The following is a 15,124-nucleotide window of genomic DNA, read 5'->3' as shown; positions in this document are numbered from 1 at the left end:
CGCAATCCTATCCGTGGTCCCTTGGACATAAGGAACATGAACACCAGGAATCTGATCCTTAGGTTCTTTTCTGGATAACGAATTCTTAGTAGCTTTGAGGAAAGCCTTTTGTCCCAAATGTCTGTTATAACCGTTCTCAACAAAGACATTAATTGCTTTGATAGTAACAAAAATAATAATGACATTAGAAATAAGAATATTGATAGAAGTAAAACTTCTATCATTTATTTATTTGTTTATGTCACTTCTGAAACAAATATATTTCTCTCACAGCGCGCCTTCTCATTTGCTATTTCTCTCTCACACCAAGTCTCCTCGCTTCCTTTCCTTTCCTCGTATTGAATCACTACTCGTCTTTAATTAGGCTTTCAATCTAACTTCCTTTCCTGGTGTATTGCTTGCAAAACCTTGAACTGGAGAAATTTTATACACATGAGATTTATACAAAGAGGTTGCTCTGCATTGGATAAATAATAGGGCTCATCACTGTGAAATAATTGTTAAAATTGTGAAGAAGTCAAAAAAAAAATATATTGGAAATTTTGGATGATTAATTATTATGGTCGCAATAAATCAAATAATATTAGAAAAAAATAATTGCTTAATGTCCTAAGCTTGATAAACTTTGTTAATGGCATGTCTTCCATTCCTCGATAAGCGTTCACTCCCAGCTAAATCAACAAGGTAAAGCACTCCATGAACATGTTGTTGAGTCTTCTCATTTACACCAGCATTCAAAGTGTGAAAACACAATGACTTATTTTTTTTTTGTTGAAATGGTTTTGACATTGTCGGTGTTCTGCCTTCTTTAACTACTTATAACGCCGATGATTTGGATGTGCAAGGTCTTGAAGCCTCACTGTCTCGCGGTGGATAAAAAAATGGAGGTTGTTAAAATAGTAGATTTTGGTTTCGAAAGGGCATTTACAATTCCCATTAAGAAATATACACATGAGATGAGTATTTTAACGGAATTTTCATTTACATTTTCTTTCAGGTTTTGCAGAAATTCAATAATGGTTTCTTCTCGATTGTGTAGAAATTCAAAAATGGTTTGCTTGGAAACATTGAGAGAAATTGATTGAATTAAAACCCTTGGTGGTTGGGTTTACTTCGGGAAGTTATTTGTAGACATTTGATATCTATCTTATCTTTAAATCTGTATATGATTATATTAATCTTACTAGAATAGACCTGTTTATATTACCAATATAAAGTTTATCCATGAATACTAAATTGAATAGATTACACTCCTCTATTTAAATATAGTTTAAGATTAAGAAAATATTTTGTTGAATCAATCATTCTGCTAGTTGTATGGGGATGAAGGGAATACCTATATTTACTTCTATTTTATTTCTACATTTGACACTTTGCATAATATGTCTAGTATGATTCGATGTGTTTCAATATAGACATATAATTTTTTTTTGGCATTCACAGGTGATTAGATTAACAAATTTTTTGGCATTCAGGAACGCTAATATGAATATTCACTCATCAAAGTTTAAATATCTTGTCATTCGATACTTACAGCTACCATTATTAACTAAAGGAACGCTAATGTGAATATTCACTCATCAAAGTTTAAATATCTTGTCATTCGATACTTACAGCTACCATTATTAACTAAAGGAGATTCTTTGATGTTTTATTATTCTAGTCATCTCTCAGCAAAACGATTACAATGGCCACAAAATAGATGGTAAGACGAAGTGTTCTAGCCTATTGACTTTGGGGAAAGAGTGTAGACCATGAGGTCAACAATATACTGGTAAAACTATTGGAAAACATTAATTCCAACCATCGCGTGCATCTAGCCTATTGACTTTGGGGAAAGAGTGTAGATCATGAGGTCAACAATATACTGGTAAAACTATTGGAAAACATTAATTCCAACCATCGCGTGCATTCAATGCGTTGTCTAGTTTCTTCTGGAGAGTTTAGGAAAGGGTTTCGAGAGTTCAGTTAGCTTCCTGAGGAATCCATCACCACCGACATTCGAGAACCTTCATTACCGTGTATAAAATCATTATTTGGCAATGTGAAATCTAAGCTTGTGTGTTTGTGTTCAATTTTGTGTGTGTGTTCTCTGTTATGGTATTAGAGCTCAGATGAGTTGTGAGGAGAAGCGGACTGGTAAATCGTTACATGAGACCGATTGTGGTGTTGAGTGTTTGATTGCAGTGAGCATTGAGCTACCTGGAGCTATGTTAAAAGAAGAGTTGTGTGTTGAGTGTGAAGAGAGCATGAGTATCGTTGTTGTGGGTAAGCATCATAATGAAAAGGTTTTATGGTCTGCCACTGTGTTAGAGAGTCACACAATTGAGAGAGAGAGTGTTGCTGAGTTGTGAGAAAGTGTGATAATGTTAGAGCATGGAGGAGCCTAGAGAGTCGAGGAGAGCCGAGGAAGGGTGTCGAGGAGCGCCGAGGGCTGTAGATGTAAGGCCTCCGAGTTGCGGTGCGACGGGTGCCGGGCGGGCGATCGTGCACGAGGGCGAGGGCGGGCACACGGGCGCGTGGGGAAACGGGAGTGCGACGAGCTGCGACGTTGGTGCGACGATCATATGCGTTAAATGTGACGAAATGCGACGATAAGGAGCGTAGGCAAAAATGGCTAAGTGTTTATAGGCATTGTCAAAAGGAGTAAAGCCGATGTGTCATTATGTATATTGCGGGCGTATGTGGTGAAGCCTTAAGGCTAGACACCCCTTCCATAAACCCACAATGGAGTACGTACAAACATAAAAGCTTGGGCTCATTTGGAGCAACGAATAAACACATAAGCATATTATATGGAGGCATATATAAATATATGTGGGTAATTAAAATAATAAGAATATAATAATAATATATACGTGGGCTTATATGTGTAATGGTGGGGTCGGCCATGAGTGGTGCACCCCCCTTAAAACACATGGAGAAGAGCGTATATATTATGGAGGATGGAGCTTCATTTATCCATCGAACTTCACTTGCTTTCCTTCGCATAAGAACAAGGAAAAAGTGCGAGGACTTGAGATATGCGCATATCTCATGCGCATAAGGGTTAAGGAAGGTCTCGCATGTTTTAGGTTGGGTTATGTGAAAGGTTGTCACGGTGGAGGAGTTTTGTACTCGGTTTTTATGCAGGACTTAAAGGAGGAGGTCTTGTGCCCCGGTTGAGCACCCTCCTACCTTAAGGAGTTAGCATATGTATTGTAAGGCCGTCTTTGCCTTGTTGTAAATATTGCTAAGTGTTGGCCTTGGATTTTGCCAAGCACACTTGTTGATGTAATATTGAAGATTATCATAATATATTATTATCGGGCGAACTTGTTCGGGAGTTGCCCCTCCCTCTATTACTTGTGTGCAATTGTTATGTTCTCGGTTTAATTGCATATTGGTTAATGAACGTGTATGAAGATTTATGCATTATACTTGGTTGGGAAAGATAAATTAAGTATGTTAATGTGGAAAGGCGTAGTCCATGTGCATAAGTATTGTTAAAAAGAAAGTGCACGGTGGTGCCGCACCTCGCCGGGCACGGTTGGAAGACTACCGTAGACCTGGGGGCGTGACAGTAGATGTCGTGAGAAAGTATTGTTGTTGGTGAAAGTATCTCGTTAATTTTGCTAGTTGCAATTTTTTCTTTGTGCCCAAAAAACTGACTGTTACGGGTTATGTGAGCACTAGTCGCTGGTGACCAAGTCATGGCACTCTCATGGTGAGTATTATGTTGTCAAAAATAGAACTACTGCGTCACTGAGGAAGACGTAAGCTTGGGAATTTACTGGGCTTTTGAATAGTCGTGAATGTGTGGTCCTTTGAAGCATGAAGCTGCTCACTGCTATGTGGAGTAAAAGTTGTGTGACCCTTTAAAGTTTCCAACTGCTATGTGGAAGTGTATTGGACTTCCAGAAGTGCCTGTTGTGTGTTGCCTATGACGAACTGAAGTCAGGTTACACATTGAAGACAGGAGGTAAGTGTGTGAAGACCTGGTGTCTTGTTGCTGACTGTGTGAGAGCACTGTGCTGCCTGCTAAGGAGACGCGTGGTGTGAAAGATTGTGCAAGCTATTTGGGTTTCGTTGTTGTGCATTGGGCGATTGATCCAAGTTGAGGGATTCAGCGAATAGGCTGAGGGAGAAATACCTGTGCATTGTTCGATGTTTGGAGCTGCAGAGTTATGGACGAGGTCCAGCATTGTTGAGGAGTCTTCTTTGAGGAGCAGTGTTGTCGATCTGGGTGTGAAGCAGGCAGTGAGTGATACTCGATGCAGCATTCGGGAAAAAGATAGATGGCAGCCCTGAAGTACGTGTTCAGACTGAAGTTGTGGTAGGCGAAGGTCACGACATAAGTGAAGTAGAGCTTGTCGAAGGCAACAAGTGTGAGAGAGTTGGCTAGTACCGGTGGTCCTCGGGTGTTCAAGCAAGTGGAAAAGGGCCGATCAGAGTTGGAGGTCGAAAGCACTATGGAGGTGCTAATGGAAAAGTGAAAGTCCATTTGAAGCTATGTGCTTGTCTGTTAGGTATTGTTGAGGTTGAGCGTGTTTTTGACCACTTAGTTGTGAGTGAGTTGCACGATGTAGTAAGAGTAGAGGTGTTGTGAGAGTGTGGACACTAGTTCGAGTGGCCAATGGCAGTGGTGTGAGCGGTCAACTTTTGTTGTGGCTCGAGGAGGTTGTGTTTGGTGCATCTGTCGGGATCTGAACCCGAGCTTATTGTTGGGAGGCTTAAGCATTGTGTGAAAGCGATAAGTGTAGTGGCACAAGAGCTAAGTGCATGGGTGTTGCTGCTGATTGGATGCCTCTGTGAGGATATCATCCTTGAAGGATTCCACTAATTTGGTTGGTCTCTGCTGATCCACAGTTGGTCTCAAAATTTTATGTGGTGTTGTTGAGTTCTAAGTGGCATTTACTTGTGTTGCAAATCTCTGTTGGCCGACACGAATTTGAGGTCTCTGGTGTGAATCATAGGGTAGAAAGTCATCCGTCTTATTGGAAGACAATGAATGCGATAATATTTGATAGGAATCTTTTCGATGATGTTTTTTCAGAGAGTCCATTTGGAAGTATTTTTGGGCCAGGTAATTTTTTTTATTCCGGTAGTATTTTTTAGTCTAAAGAATTATTTGATAAACATAATGGTTTTATTGTTGAGTAGTCTATTTCACATGATCCTGCAATCACTCAGACAAAAACTTGCTTTTCCCAAAACCCAACTGTTAGAAATTTGATTGGATTTACTTCTAAGATGGCTGCCACATTAGAGGATACAACCATGGATGTTGTTCATAGGTCGCTCATGTTCGAAGATGACTGCATTTTGGTGGCTCCTCATGTAAAGTGGGGAGAGCATGAATTGGATTATCTTGTTTTCATTGTTCGGGATCTTGCCTTGCATTCCAATCTAGAAGAGGTTGTTAATTACATAAGAAAAGAGCACTTGAAGGAGCTCATAAGGGAAGCAAGAAAGGTGAAGATGACACTGCATCAACAAATGAACAAGCATGGACCCTTTAGCAAGAAGGCAAAAATGAAAGATGTGTTATTAAATCGTGTGTTGTAGAAAATCCAAATTATGTTGTAAGCTTAGCTGAGACTTAGACCAACAAGCATGTCAATTAAGAGTATGCTTACAGTGTCTCATGTATTGTGCTATAGTGTATTTTTTGTGTTTTTCATATGGTTGGAATCAAGGGGGAATGTTGGAAAACATTAATTCCAATCACCGTGTGCATTCAATGTGTTGCCTAGTTTTTGTCTAGTTTCTTCTGGTTTCTCTTGGAGAGTTCAAGAAAGGGTTTCAAGAGTTCAGTTAGCTTCCTGAGGAAGCCATCACCACCGGCATTCAAGAACCTTCATCACCATATATAAAATCATTATTTAGCAATATGAAATCTAAGCTTGTGTGTTTGTGTTCAATTTTGTGTCTACGTTCTCTGTTAAAAACAACTCTTACTCCGAGAGCACCACATCATGCAATCGTGGATGTTTGGTATAGTGGCACTGTCATAGGTTTTCTCTACATTGCATCTTCAACCACACGTCAGTGCTTTTGAGGTGCAATCCATGATCATTTTTTACAATCATGGTTAGTTCTCAAATTTTCTCATATCTAAAATTAATTGTTTTAGGGTTGACAAATTTAGTCCATGAAAATGTGTAGGAAAGAGGACTATACACGTTAAAATGCCATGCTTAAAGTAAACATGGGAGGTGAAGCCTTATGAGATAATAAGGTAAGATTATGTTATTATTTAGGTTTGTTTTTAACAAAAACATGTTTGTGTATTTTTTTAATATAAAATTTAAACATAATTAGATTGATAATTAATTAGATAGTTGTGATTTATTTTGGAATACGGATTTTAGGTTAATAAATAAATATATAAAATAATTAATTGTATTTTATAATTACTTATGCTTTAGCTTGTTTATCTATGTTGGATAACAAGTTTATTATCTTGCTATTTTTTTTATCAATTTGTGTTGGAGCTTGAGCACATGTGTGAATCTTAGAAACTTCTTTTACCACAATTTTGGATGTGGGGTACAAGCCTCCAAGATTTACATGCTTTCTAGTTGTTTAACCAAGCTCCAAAAGGTTTAGTTCCTGAAGGCCACAATCTAAGCCACTTTTGGTACCAATTCAACAAACTTGTGGATTTTTACAAGTAGTGAAGAAGTTTTTGACAGAAAAACACTAAGCAAAAAGAACTTTAAAAAGTTATTTAATTGCATTGATAATTATAATATAGATAACATGTTTTATATTTATAATTCTTATTATGATTTGTATATGAAATAAATAAATGTGAATTATCACTAAAAAAAAATCAACAACATTGTGCATATTTCTTCTGTGTTATTATTTCCTGGGCGACTGCTTTAATGGGTTCCCATTACAATCTGCCTTACATTCCCATTACATGTGTTGCAATTACTAATAACAAACAAATAACACAAAGTGCAACGAGCATGTCACAGGTGGTTTTTATTATTTGCTTCGGCAAAGGGTGGTTTTTATTATTTGCTTCGACAGAGGGAGGATGCCGACCTTTGATTTGCTGGGTGAGATGGAAAATGATGTTTTACATATTTTTCCTTCCTCATACTGGAACGTCAAATTTTTACAAAGCTGTCAAATACAGTTCAAAATTTTACAAAACTATCGATATTAAGAAACTGGCCAAGAAAGTGTGAAAACTGTTGATTTTGACGAGTAACTTTGTTTTGAAATTCCAACCTTGATAATAGGTAAAACTATATGAGATATATGAGATAATAAAGTAAGATTATGTTATTATTTAAATTTGTTTTAAGAAAAATATGTTCCCATATTTTTTAATATAAAATTTAAACATAATAAAATAGATAATTAGTTAAATAGTTGTGGTTTATTTTGAAATAAGATTTTTAAGTTAATAAATAAATTATATAAAATAATTAATTGTATTTTATAATTATTTATATTTTAACTTGTTTATTTATGTTGGATAACAAGTTTATTATATTGTTTTTTTCTTTTATTAATTTATATTAGAGCTTGAGCAATATGTGTGAATTTTAGAAACTTCTTTTACCATACTTTTGGATGTGGGGTACAAGCCTCCAAGATTTACATGCTTTCTCATTGTTATTATTTCCTAGGCTACTGTTTTACTGGTTCCTATTACAAAATAACTTACCGTGTTGCCATTACAACATGTGATGCAATTACCAGGCCGGGCGACGAGCATCTCAGACAGAGGGAGGATGCCGACCTTTGATTTGCTAGGTGAGATGGACAATGACATCTTGCATTTCTTTCCCTCCTCATACCGGAATGTCAAACTTCTCGCCTGGTTTAAAGTATGTGAGCATATACACTATCTCCCGCATGCTGGGTCTGTGTGCAGGGTGCTCCTGTACGCAGAGTAGAGCCACCAACAACATATGCATCGCCTCCTCCTTGGGAACGCTGTGGAGCCTGGGATCTATGATCTTCATAACTTCTTCTCTTTTCCAACTGGTTGTCTTCTTCACCCACCCTGTGATGTTCATGCCCTCTTCATATTCCCTTTCATCCACTGATTTCTTGCCACTAAGCAGCTCAAGCAGGACGACTCCGAAGCTGTACACATCGCTTTTTTGGTCCACGTTCAGTGTGTACCCGTACTCTGTGTAAATTCAATGCTTAAAGTTTCGTTGAGTATTAAATGAGATTGAAAGTTGCATAACTGCTATGCACAGTAAAAACTTCAGACGACCCTTTACTAAAATTGGAAACAGCAATTTACCTGGAGCTATGTAGCCAAAGGTACCTGCCACTGAAGACATGCAATCTGAGGCAGCCGAATGACACAAGATCTTGGCGAGTCCGAAATCTGCAACATGGGCTTCAAAGTTCGAGTCAAGAAGAATATTGTTGGATTTCACGTCGCGATGAAGAATAGGCGGACTGGAATCATGGTGAAGATGGCACAAACCCTTAGCAGCTTCCAGTGCGATTTTGTATCTAGTTTGCCAATAGAGATGTCCGCCATTGTTTCCATGAAGCAGCTCCCCCAGGCTTCCATTAGTCATGTATTCATACACCAGAAGATTAGTGTCGTGGTTGGAGATAATGGCCAACAATCTGACTATGTGCCGATGGCGGATTTTTCCCAGTGTCTTGATCTCTGCAGAGAAACCACGATCATTTGAAGAGGCTGTAGTACCCATTAATTTCTTCACCGCAATTTGTTGGCCATCGGGCAAGATACCTCTATACACAACTCCGGCTCCTCCTTTGCCGATGATGTTCTCTTCTTTGATGCATTCCAACACATCACCACTCCCAAAGTTGAGATCGTGGAAGGCGGTCATACTCCAGGACCTGGCGTCGTTTTCTTTCTTGATGGCTGTTGCCTTGGATTTGACTGCCCAAAAAATTAACACTAGAGAGCAGAAGAGTAAAAATACCATAGCTGAGAGACCTGAAAAAAGTCCAACCTCGAGGTGTGCTAACCCACAACGGCCCAATTGCGATCCGCATAAGTAGGGGTTCCCTGCAAACAAGCTTTTATTGAAATGTGAAAACAGGTTGCCCTCGAGAACATGGCCGGAAAAATTGTTATAAGAAAAATCCACATAGGTCAAACTACGCATGTTCTGCAATTCTTTGGGAATGCTTCCGTTCAAGCGATTTCTGGATAGGTTCAGATAGTACAGATTCATTGCGGTGATTTCCAATGGGATGGGACCGTTGAATTTGTTCTGGCTAAGATCAATGTGATGGAGAAAAGTACAGTTGCTAATCTCCCCAGGAATCATACCAGAAAGCATGGAAAATTTTAGGGGCTAATCTTTGCCCAGTGGGCTAATTTTCCATGATTTTTCCAAAAAAATATTCGCCAATTTCCAATTTTTATAAAAGACGATTCGCCCAAATTTTAGAATATAAAATTATTTTACCTAAAAAATCGCCAACATTATATAGAGACTATATATAAATCATTAAAAATTTGAATAATTTTACAAATATATCAATAAACATTTTATAATTTGTATATTAGGATTAGGGAGATTCGCCAATGTTTTTAAACTTCAATAAAATTTTCCATCCTTAAAATTTTCCTGCCAGAAAGCCAATTTTTGCTGAAATCAATCTTCTCGATCTTCCCCAATCGACCAATCTCCTGCGGCACATTGCCTGTTAATTTATTTCCATTTACGAGAAGCTGCCGCAAATCTGATAACTTACTAATCTCCTTAGGAATCTTGCCAGAAAGCCTATTTTTGCTGATATCGATATGTTCAATCTTCTCCAATTGCCCAATCTCTGGCGGAACATTACCTGTTAATTGATTTCCATCGATTAGAAGAAATCCCAAATCAAATAATTTACCAATGGACGAAGGAAGAAAGCCACTAAGACGATTATTGGAAATACTCAGCCACCATAGCCTGGAGGATACATTATTTTTTTTCTCAGGTATACTCCCACTCAGATAATTGTTCTGCAATTGGATTGAAAACAACATGGGTAAGTATAGCAAGCCAGCAGGAATTGAACCATTCAAATAATTTTGCCCCATGAGGATTGTATTCAGGGATTTGCATGCGCCCAGAGACTCAGGAATCGGGCCGGAGAATAAATTGTTTTCTATAATTAACTTCGCGAGCCTTCCACCCTTGCAGAGATTTGGAGGGATGGGACCAGTTAGTTTGTTGCAAGAAACATTCACTTCCAGTAGCTTTCCACTAATGCCGAGTTGCTGAGGGAGGGAACCTGTGAAATTGTTTTTCAAAAGACACAAATTCTCCAAATTTGGCAAGTCTCCAACGAAAGATGGAATCCCGCCATCTAGTCTGTTTACGGACAGAGACAGCGTTCTCAATTCTTTTAGCTCCGAGAATTCCACGGGTATTCCGCCAGAGAGATTATTATAGGTTAGATCCATGACTTTTAATCTCGAAAGATTCCCCAGCTGAGGAGGAATAGGACCAGTGAGGCCACTGGAGATCAAATACATCGTTTCCAGATTTTTCAGACCACCAAGCTGAGAGGGAATTGCACCGCTAAGATCACCACAATGGGACATATCGAGATGTACAAGCTGCTTGCTCAAATTCCCAATCTCGGGAGGAATCTGACCATCAAATGCATTGAATCCCAAATAAAGCTCTTTCAAATTTGCCAGTTTTCCAAGCTCTACTGGCAATCTACCACCTAGATTATTTCTATCCAATCCAAGATATTCTACATTTTTCAGTTTCCCATACTCACCAGGTATGCTGCCCGAAAAGTAATTATCTCCAAGATCAAGATAGCTCAAGTCCAGTAGCAATGGCCCGGAGAAATTGTTGACAGAGACGTCGAGGACCTCTAAGTTCCTCAATTTCGTTAGGTTGGAGGGGAGGCTTCCATTGAGAATGTTTCCGGAGACGTCTAGTGAAAGGAGGGCTCGCAGATTTGTGACCTGAGTGGGGAATGGGCCTGAAATACCCATGGAAGAGAGAGTTAGATTCACCACTTGACCCGTACGGTCACATTGGACGCCACTCCATGAACAATGAGTGGTGTAATTGGAGGGTCTCCAGCTGTCTAATGCATGATGAGGATCAATTATTTCTTCTTTCATTGAAATAAGCACTGCAGCATCTCCATGGAATGAAGAATTGGGGAAAGCAGATGATGGGTCTAGAAACAAGGCAAGGAGGAAAACAGACAAGTGCAACGCAAGTTTTGGGAGTCTCATCTTCTAATGGATGAATGAGCTACTATATTGACAATGCCGTTATTGTCACTGCAACAGAAAACAGGTCCAACAACTAGAATCTAAAATCATGAAATTAAGACAGGGAAAAACCAAGATGGTGTAAACCTAACCAATAGTTTCTGTAATGAAATGAAGAGGCGTGGTAAGAACAAAACGAGAAGGAGATGCTGACCTGCAGTCGAAAGAGAACCATCTGAGAACAGTAAACGTGAGTTCACCGGAGATACCCGAAATCAATGTCCAGATACGCGTATATATATATGTATGTGGTGGGCATAAAACAACAAAGCCGTCGAGGGCTAAGAAAAACACAAGTCAATAATATGAAGCGATTTTTCAACAGAAATACCGTCCATCGCAGGTTTTGGAATTTCGTTTTCTTGCCGTCCTTCCCAGGGTTTCTGAATTGCAAAACACCTTCACAGGTCCTGGAATTTAAAAACGAAAACATGAGCAAAGTTAAATTTGACGATTCTCACATTTTTTTTTATAATTTTAATGAACGATGTTAACCGTCGTAAAGAATTTGTAACTATGTTACGGGCAAATCGTCACTCGCAAATTTTTCCGAGTATTTCTCGCCTTCAAAGTCCATCTCCGAGTATTTCTCGCTTTTCAAAGTCCATCTCCGAGTTTTCCTCTCTTTTCGGCGGAGCGTGACGCGACCATGACCAGTAAGTTTCTAAGACCATTAATTAGAGTATGAAGACAAATAATTACAAGTAAAGACCTGAGTTATTTGTTTTTTCAGGAGAAAAATACGCTATATTTTATATATAAAGATATATAAAAAAGAGAGTATATACATGGATTTTAGTAAAGAGAGTACATATAAATGGATTTTAGTTTTTCTGATTTTTTATTTTTCATATGAACAGATATTTTATCACTATCACTTGTAGTGGCAAGTTGGAACTAAAAACTAAAAAAAACCTACGACTCACATTATGTTAATTAGATCTTTTCAAAAGAAATATCCTAATTATAGTAATAAACACTTCTTCAAAGAAGCATATTATCTATATCATGTCAAAATCTAAAATCAGAGAAATGAGAAAATATGAAAACTCTTAGAGTCGGCCCTATGGTCTTGAATGCATAAGCCATAGTAGATGATTTCAGTTGTTCCCGGTTATAGAGTCGGCCTTATGGTCTTGAATGCATAAGGCGTAGTAGATGATCTCAGTTGTTCTAGTTATAGAGTTGACCCTATGGTCTTGAATGCATAAGGCATAGTAGATGATCTCAATTGTTCCAGTTATACCTCTTTTGGAAAGCATATATGTAGTGTTCTTTCGCTCTCATAAAATGTGTGCATAAGAGATATGAGGAAAAGAGCACTTTAAATAATGAATGTGCTTCATCTAGTATGACATTATTGGAAGCTGAAAACAATTGAGCCCTTTGATCCAATCAATGCAGCCTTTTGAATCCCCAAATATATGTATGTTTTTGATGTTAAGCCATTGAGCCGAGTATAGGAGACCCCAAAGTGCAATGATTTATGTCTGATTATTGGTACCCATGCCACTTTCCCACCAAAAATGAAAAAATTGTCCAGGTTCCCTAACAATGAGGGCTCCGCATCCACAATGAGTATTGTGCATGCGCCATCAAAGAAACCAATCGGAAACTTTTGCCAAACATCCTGTGTAATAATCTGTCTTGGTTTGTAAACATGCTTCATGTGACCTATCTCAGAAAAATATGTCGCGATCGCCAATACAAATTGTCTAATGTCCACCTTCAAAGAGCTTGTTGTTCTTGCAACTCCATATGCCCGAGATGATGTAAAAAGGTAAGGAACATAACTCATGTTGAGTAGTAAACCATAATTTGAAACAAGCCTCCAAGTTGAGATGTGTCCAATGCCCATCAAACTAAAATATATTAAGTACACAATGCCAGATTTCTGCAATGATAGGACAGTTGATAAGGAGATTAGAAACATCCTTTGAATTAAGCATACAAAATAGGCAGATGTCTAGACCATAGTAGCCTCTAAGAGAGAGATTACTCCAGGTGAGCATTTTTTCATGTAGTGCCAGCGATCCAAAGCATTTTAGTTTTAATGGAAACTCCCACTTCCATATCTTATGCAACTAGTTAGGTGCCTCAATAGTTGAAAGTGAATTGGTGATCTGTTTATAAACATCATAGATCGCAATTTGGCTCTGGTGAGTATTATCAACCCCGGTCATCCTGTCTAACTCTTCAATGAGATAAATCCCAGTAGTCTCAACCTGTCTAATGTATAGATCCCATTTTGTAGCCAAAAACAACGAAAGTTCAATGTCTTTTGCCCAAAACCAAGATTGAATATGTAGAGATGAAACCCTATTTGAGACAATATGAGAGAAAAGGAACATCCCTCTATTGTGCAGATGTTGGAGTAGAGGAGTAGATAAGGTATGAGAACCCAGAAGACCTTTTATGAGATCTAAGCCAACCTTTGTCTTGTTGTCATTGCCCACCTCCTAACAAAGATCCGCAAGTGTTGTTTCCTCATCAAACTTCACAAGATGTTCCTCATCATACTTCATTATACTTCACAAGTTATTTATTAATGCATATTTTAAAAAGTTATATTTGATGTGTTTTATGTTTTGGATAGTTTTTTTATAATTTCTATTATAATTTGTTGAAAAGCTGGTGGGGATTTTTTTATGATAGTAAGTTTGAGTTCTAAATTATCCACAATTCAAATGCTCAAAATTCTTGAGATGACTGAATATATATATATATATATATATATATATATATATATATATATAACAACAAAAATTAAGATTTGAGTGAAAAAAAATATGCTAGATTTCCACCAAAAACTTCAAAATATAATATGTGTTTAGACAACATTTTTAAAAACATCTAATTTCTCCTATGTAAACAATAATCATTGTTTATATTATATTAAAAAAATTACTTCTTATAAGTTGTATATTTTAAATTTTCTATGTTTAGGAAGATTTTTGCATAATTTCTACTATAATTTGTCTAAAATTTGGTAGAGATTTCTTCAAATCATAAATTGGAATTGTGAATTCTCCAGAATTCAAATGATCAAAAAATTTCAAGGTATTGAATATATATATATATATATATATATATATATATATATATATATATATATATAATCAAAAACTCCTTTTAAACAACAAAATTAAAATTTCACTGAAAACTAATTGGTACACTCCTACCGAAAACTCCAAAATATAACATGCATTTAAACAACACTTTTAAAAACCTCTCATTTCTCTTATATAAACAATAATCAATATTTATATTATATCTTTTCATTTAAATATATCTTTTAGCTAATAAAAAATTATAATATCACCACAATTATATCATCAAATTTTAATAAAAAAACCAAAATTTATTAGATTGAAATTTTATCATTGTTCATATAGAATTTATATTAAATTGAAGAAAATGATTTTAATAATAATATTATTAAAAATATATATTTAAAAAAAATTAATAAAAATAATTGAATTAATATATATATATATATCTATATATATATATATATATATATATATATATATATATATATATATAAAAGTTGTTTGAGATGAAATTAGTAAATATTTATTTTATAATTTTTTTAAATGTATTTGATTTTAATTTTTCTAAAATATGGTATAATATTAATTTAATTATTTTTTATGAAGAAATAGAAAATATTAATATTTTATTAAAATAATTTTATTTTAAAATAATATAATTTTCAAAAGTTTAATGTTTTAAGTCTAGAAATACTAAATTCTAGTAGGGATAAAATTTCAACGGATTTTATCACTTTAGATGTTTGGTAGATTTGGAGTTAAGATGGATATAGGTTGAATTAATTATTAATTATAATTATAATTATATTTTTAGTGTATTTAAATCTAG

At 36.4% G+C, this 15,124-nt stretch overlaps 1 protein-coding gene across 1 annotated transcript in view; it reads right to left on the bottom strand.

The window, feature by feature from the left end:
* Positions 1-7,796: 7,796 nt before the first annotated feature.
* LOC149172569 (uncharacterized) overlaps positions 7,797-15,124 on the bottom strand; it is a 66,987-nt gene continuing 59,659 nt past the window's right edge. Inside the window, exons 2-6 of the mRNA XM_089426375.1 lie at positions 11,574-11,652; positions 11,335-11,396; positions 9,702-11,145; positions 8,261-9,255; positions 7,797-8,140 (exon numbers count right to left, since the gene is read on the bottom strand). Coding sequence (XP_089282501.1) covers positions 7,797-8,140; positions 8,261-9,255; positions 9,702-11,145; positions 11,335-11,396; positions 11,574-11,652 — 2,924 coding nt within the window. The remainder of the gene's footprint in view (positions 8,141-8,260; positions 9,256-9,701; positions 11,146-11,334; positions 11,397-11,573; positions 11,653-15,124) is intronic.

This window comes from Pinus tabuliformis, chromosome 4_2 (genome assembly GCF_031772625.1).
Source record: "Pinus tabuliformis cultivar Carrire ecotype Pingquan chromosome 4_2, CPIR1, whole genome shotgun sequence".
In the NCBI taxonomy this organism is placed as follows: Eukaryota; Viridiplantae; Streptophyta; class Pinopsida; order Pinales; family Pinaceae; genus Pinus; species Pinus tabuliformis.
This window is presented reverse-complemented; position numbering and strand designations above follow the sequence as displayed.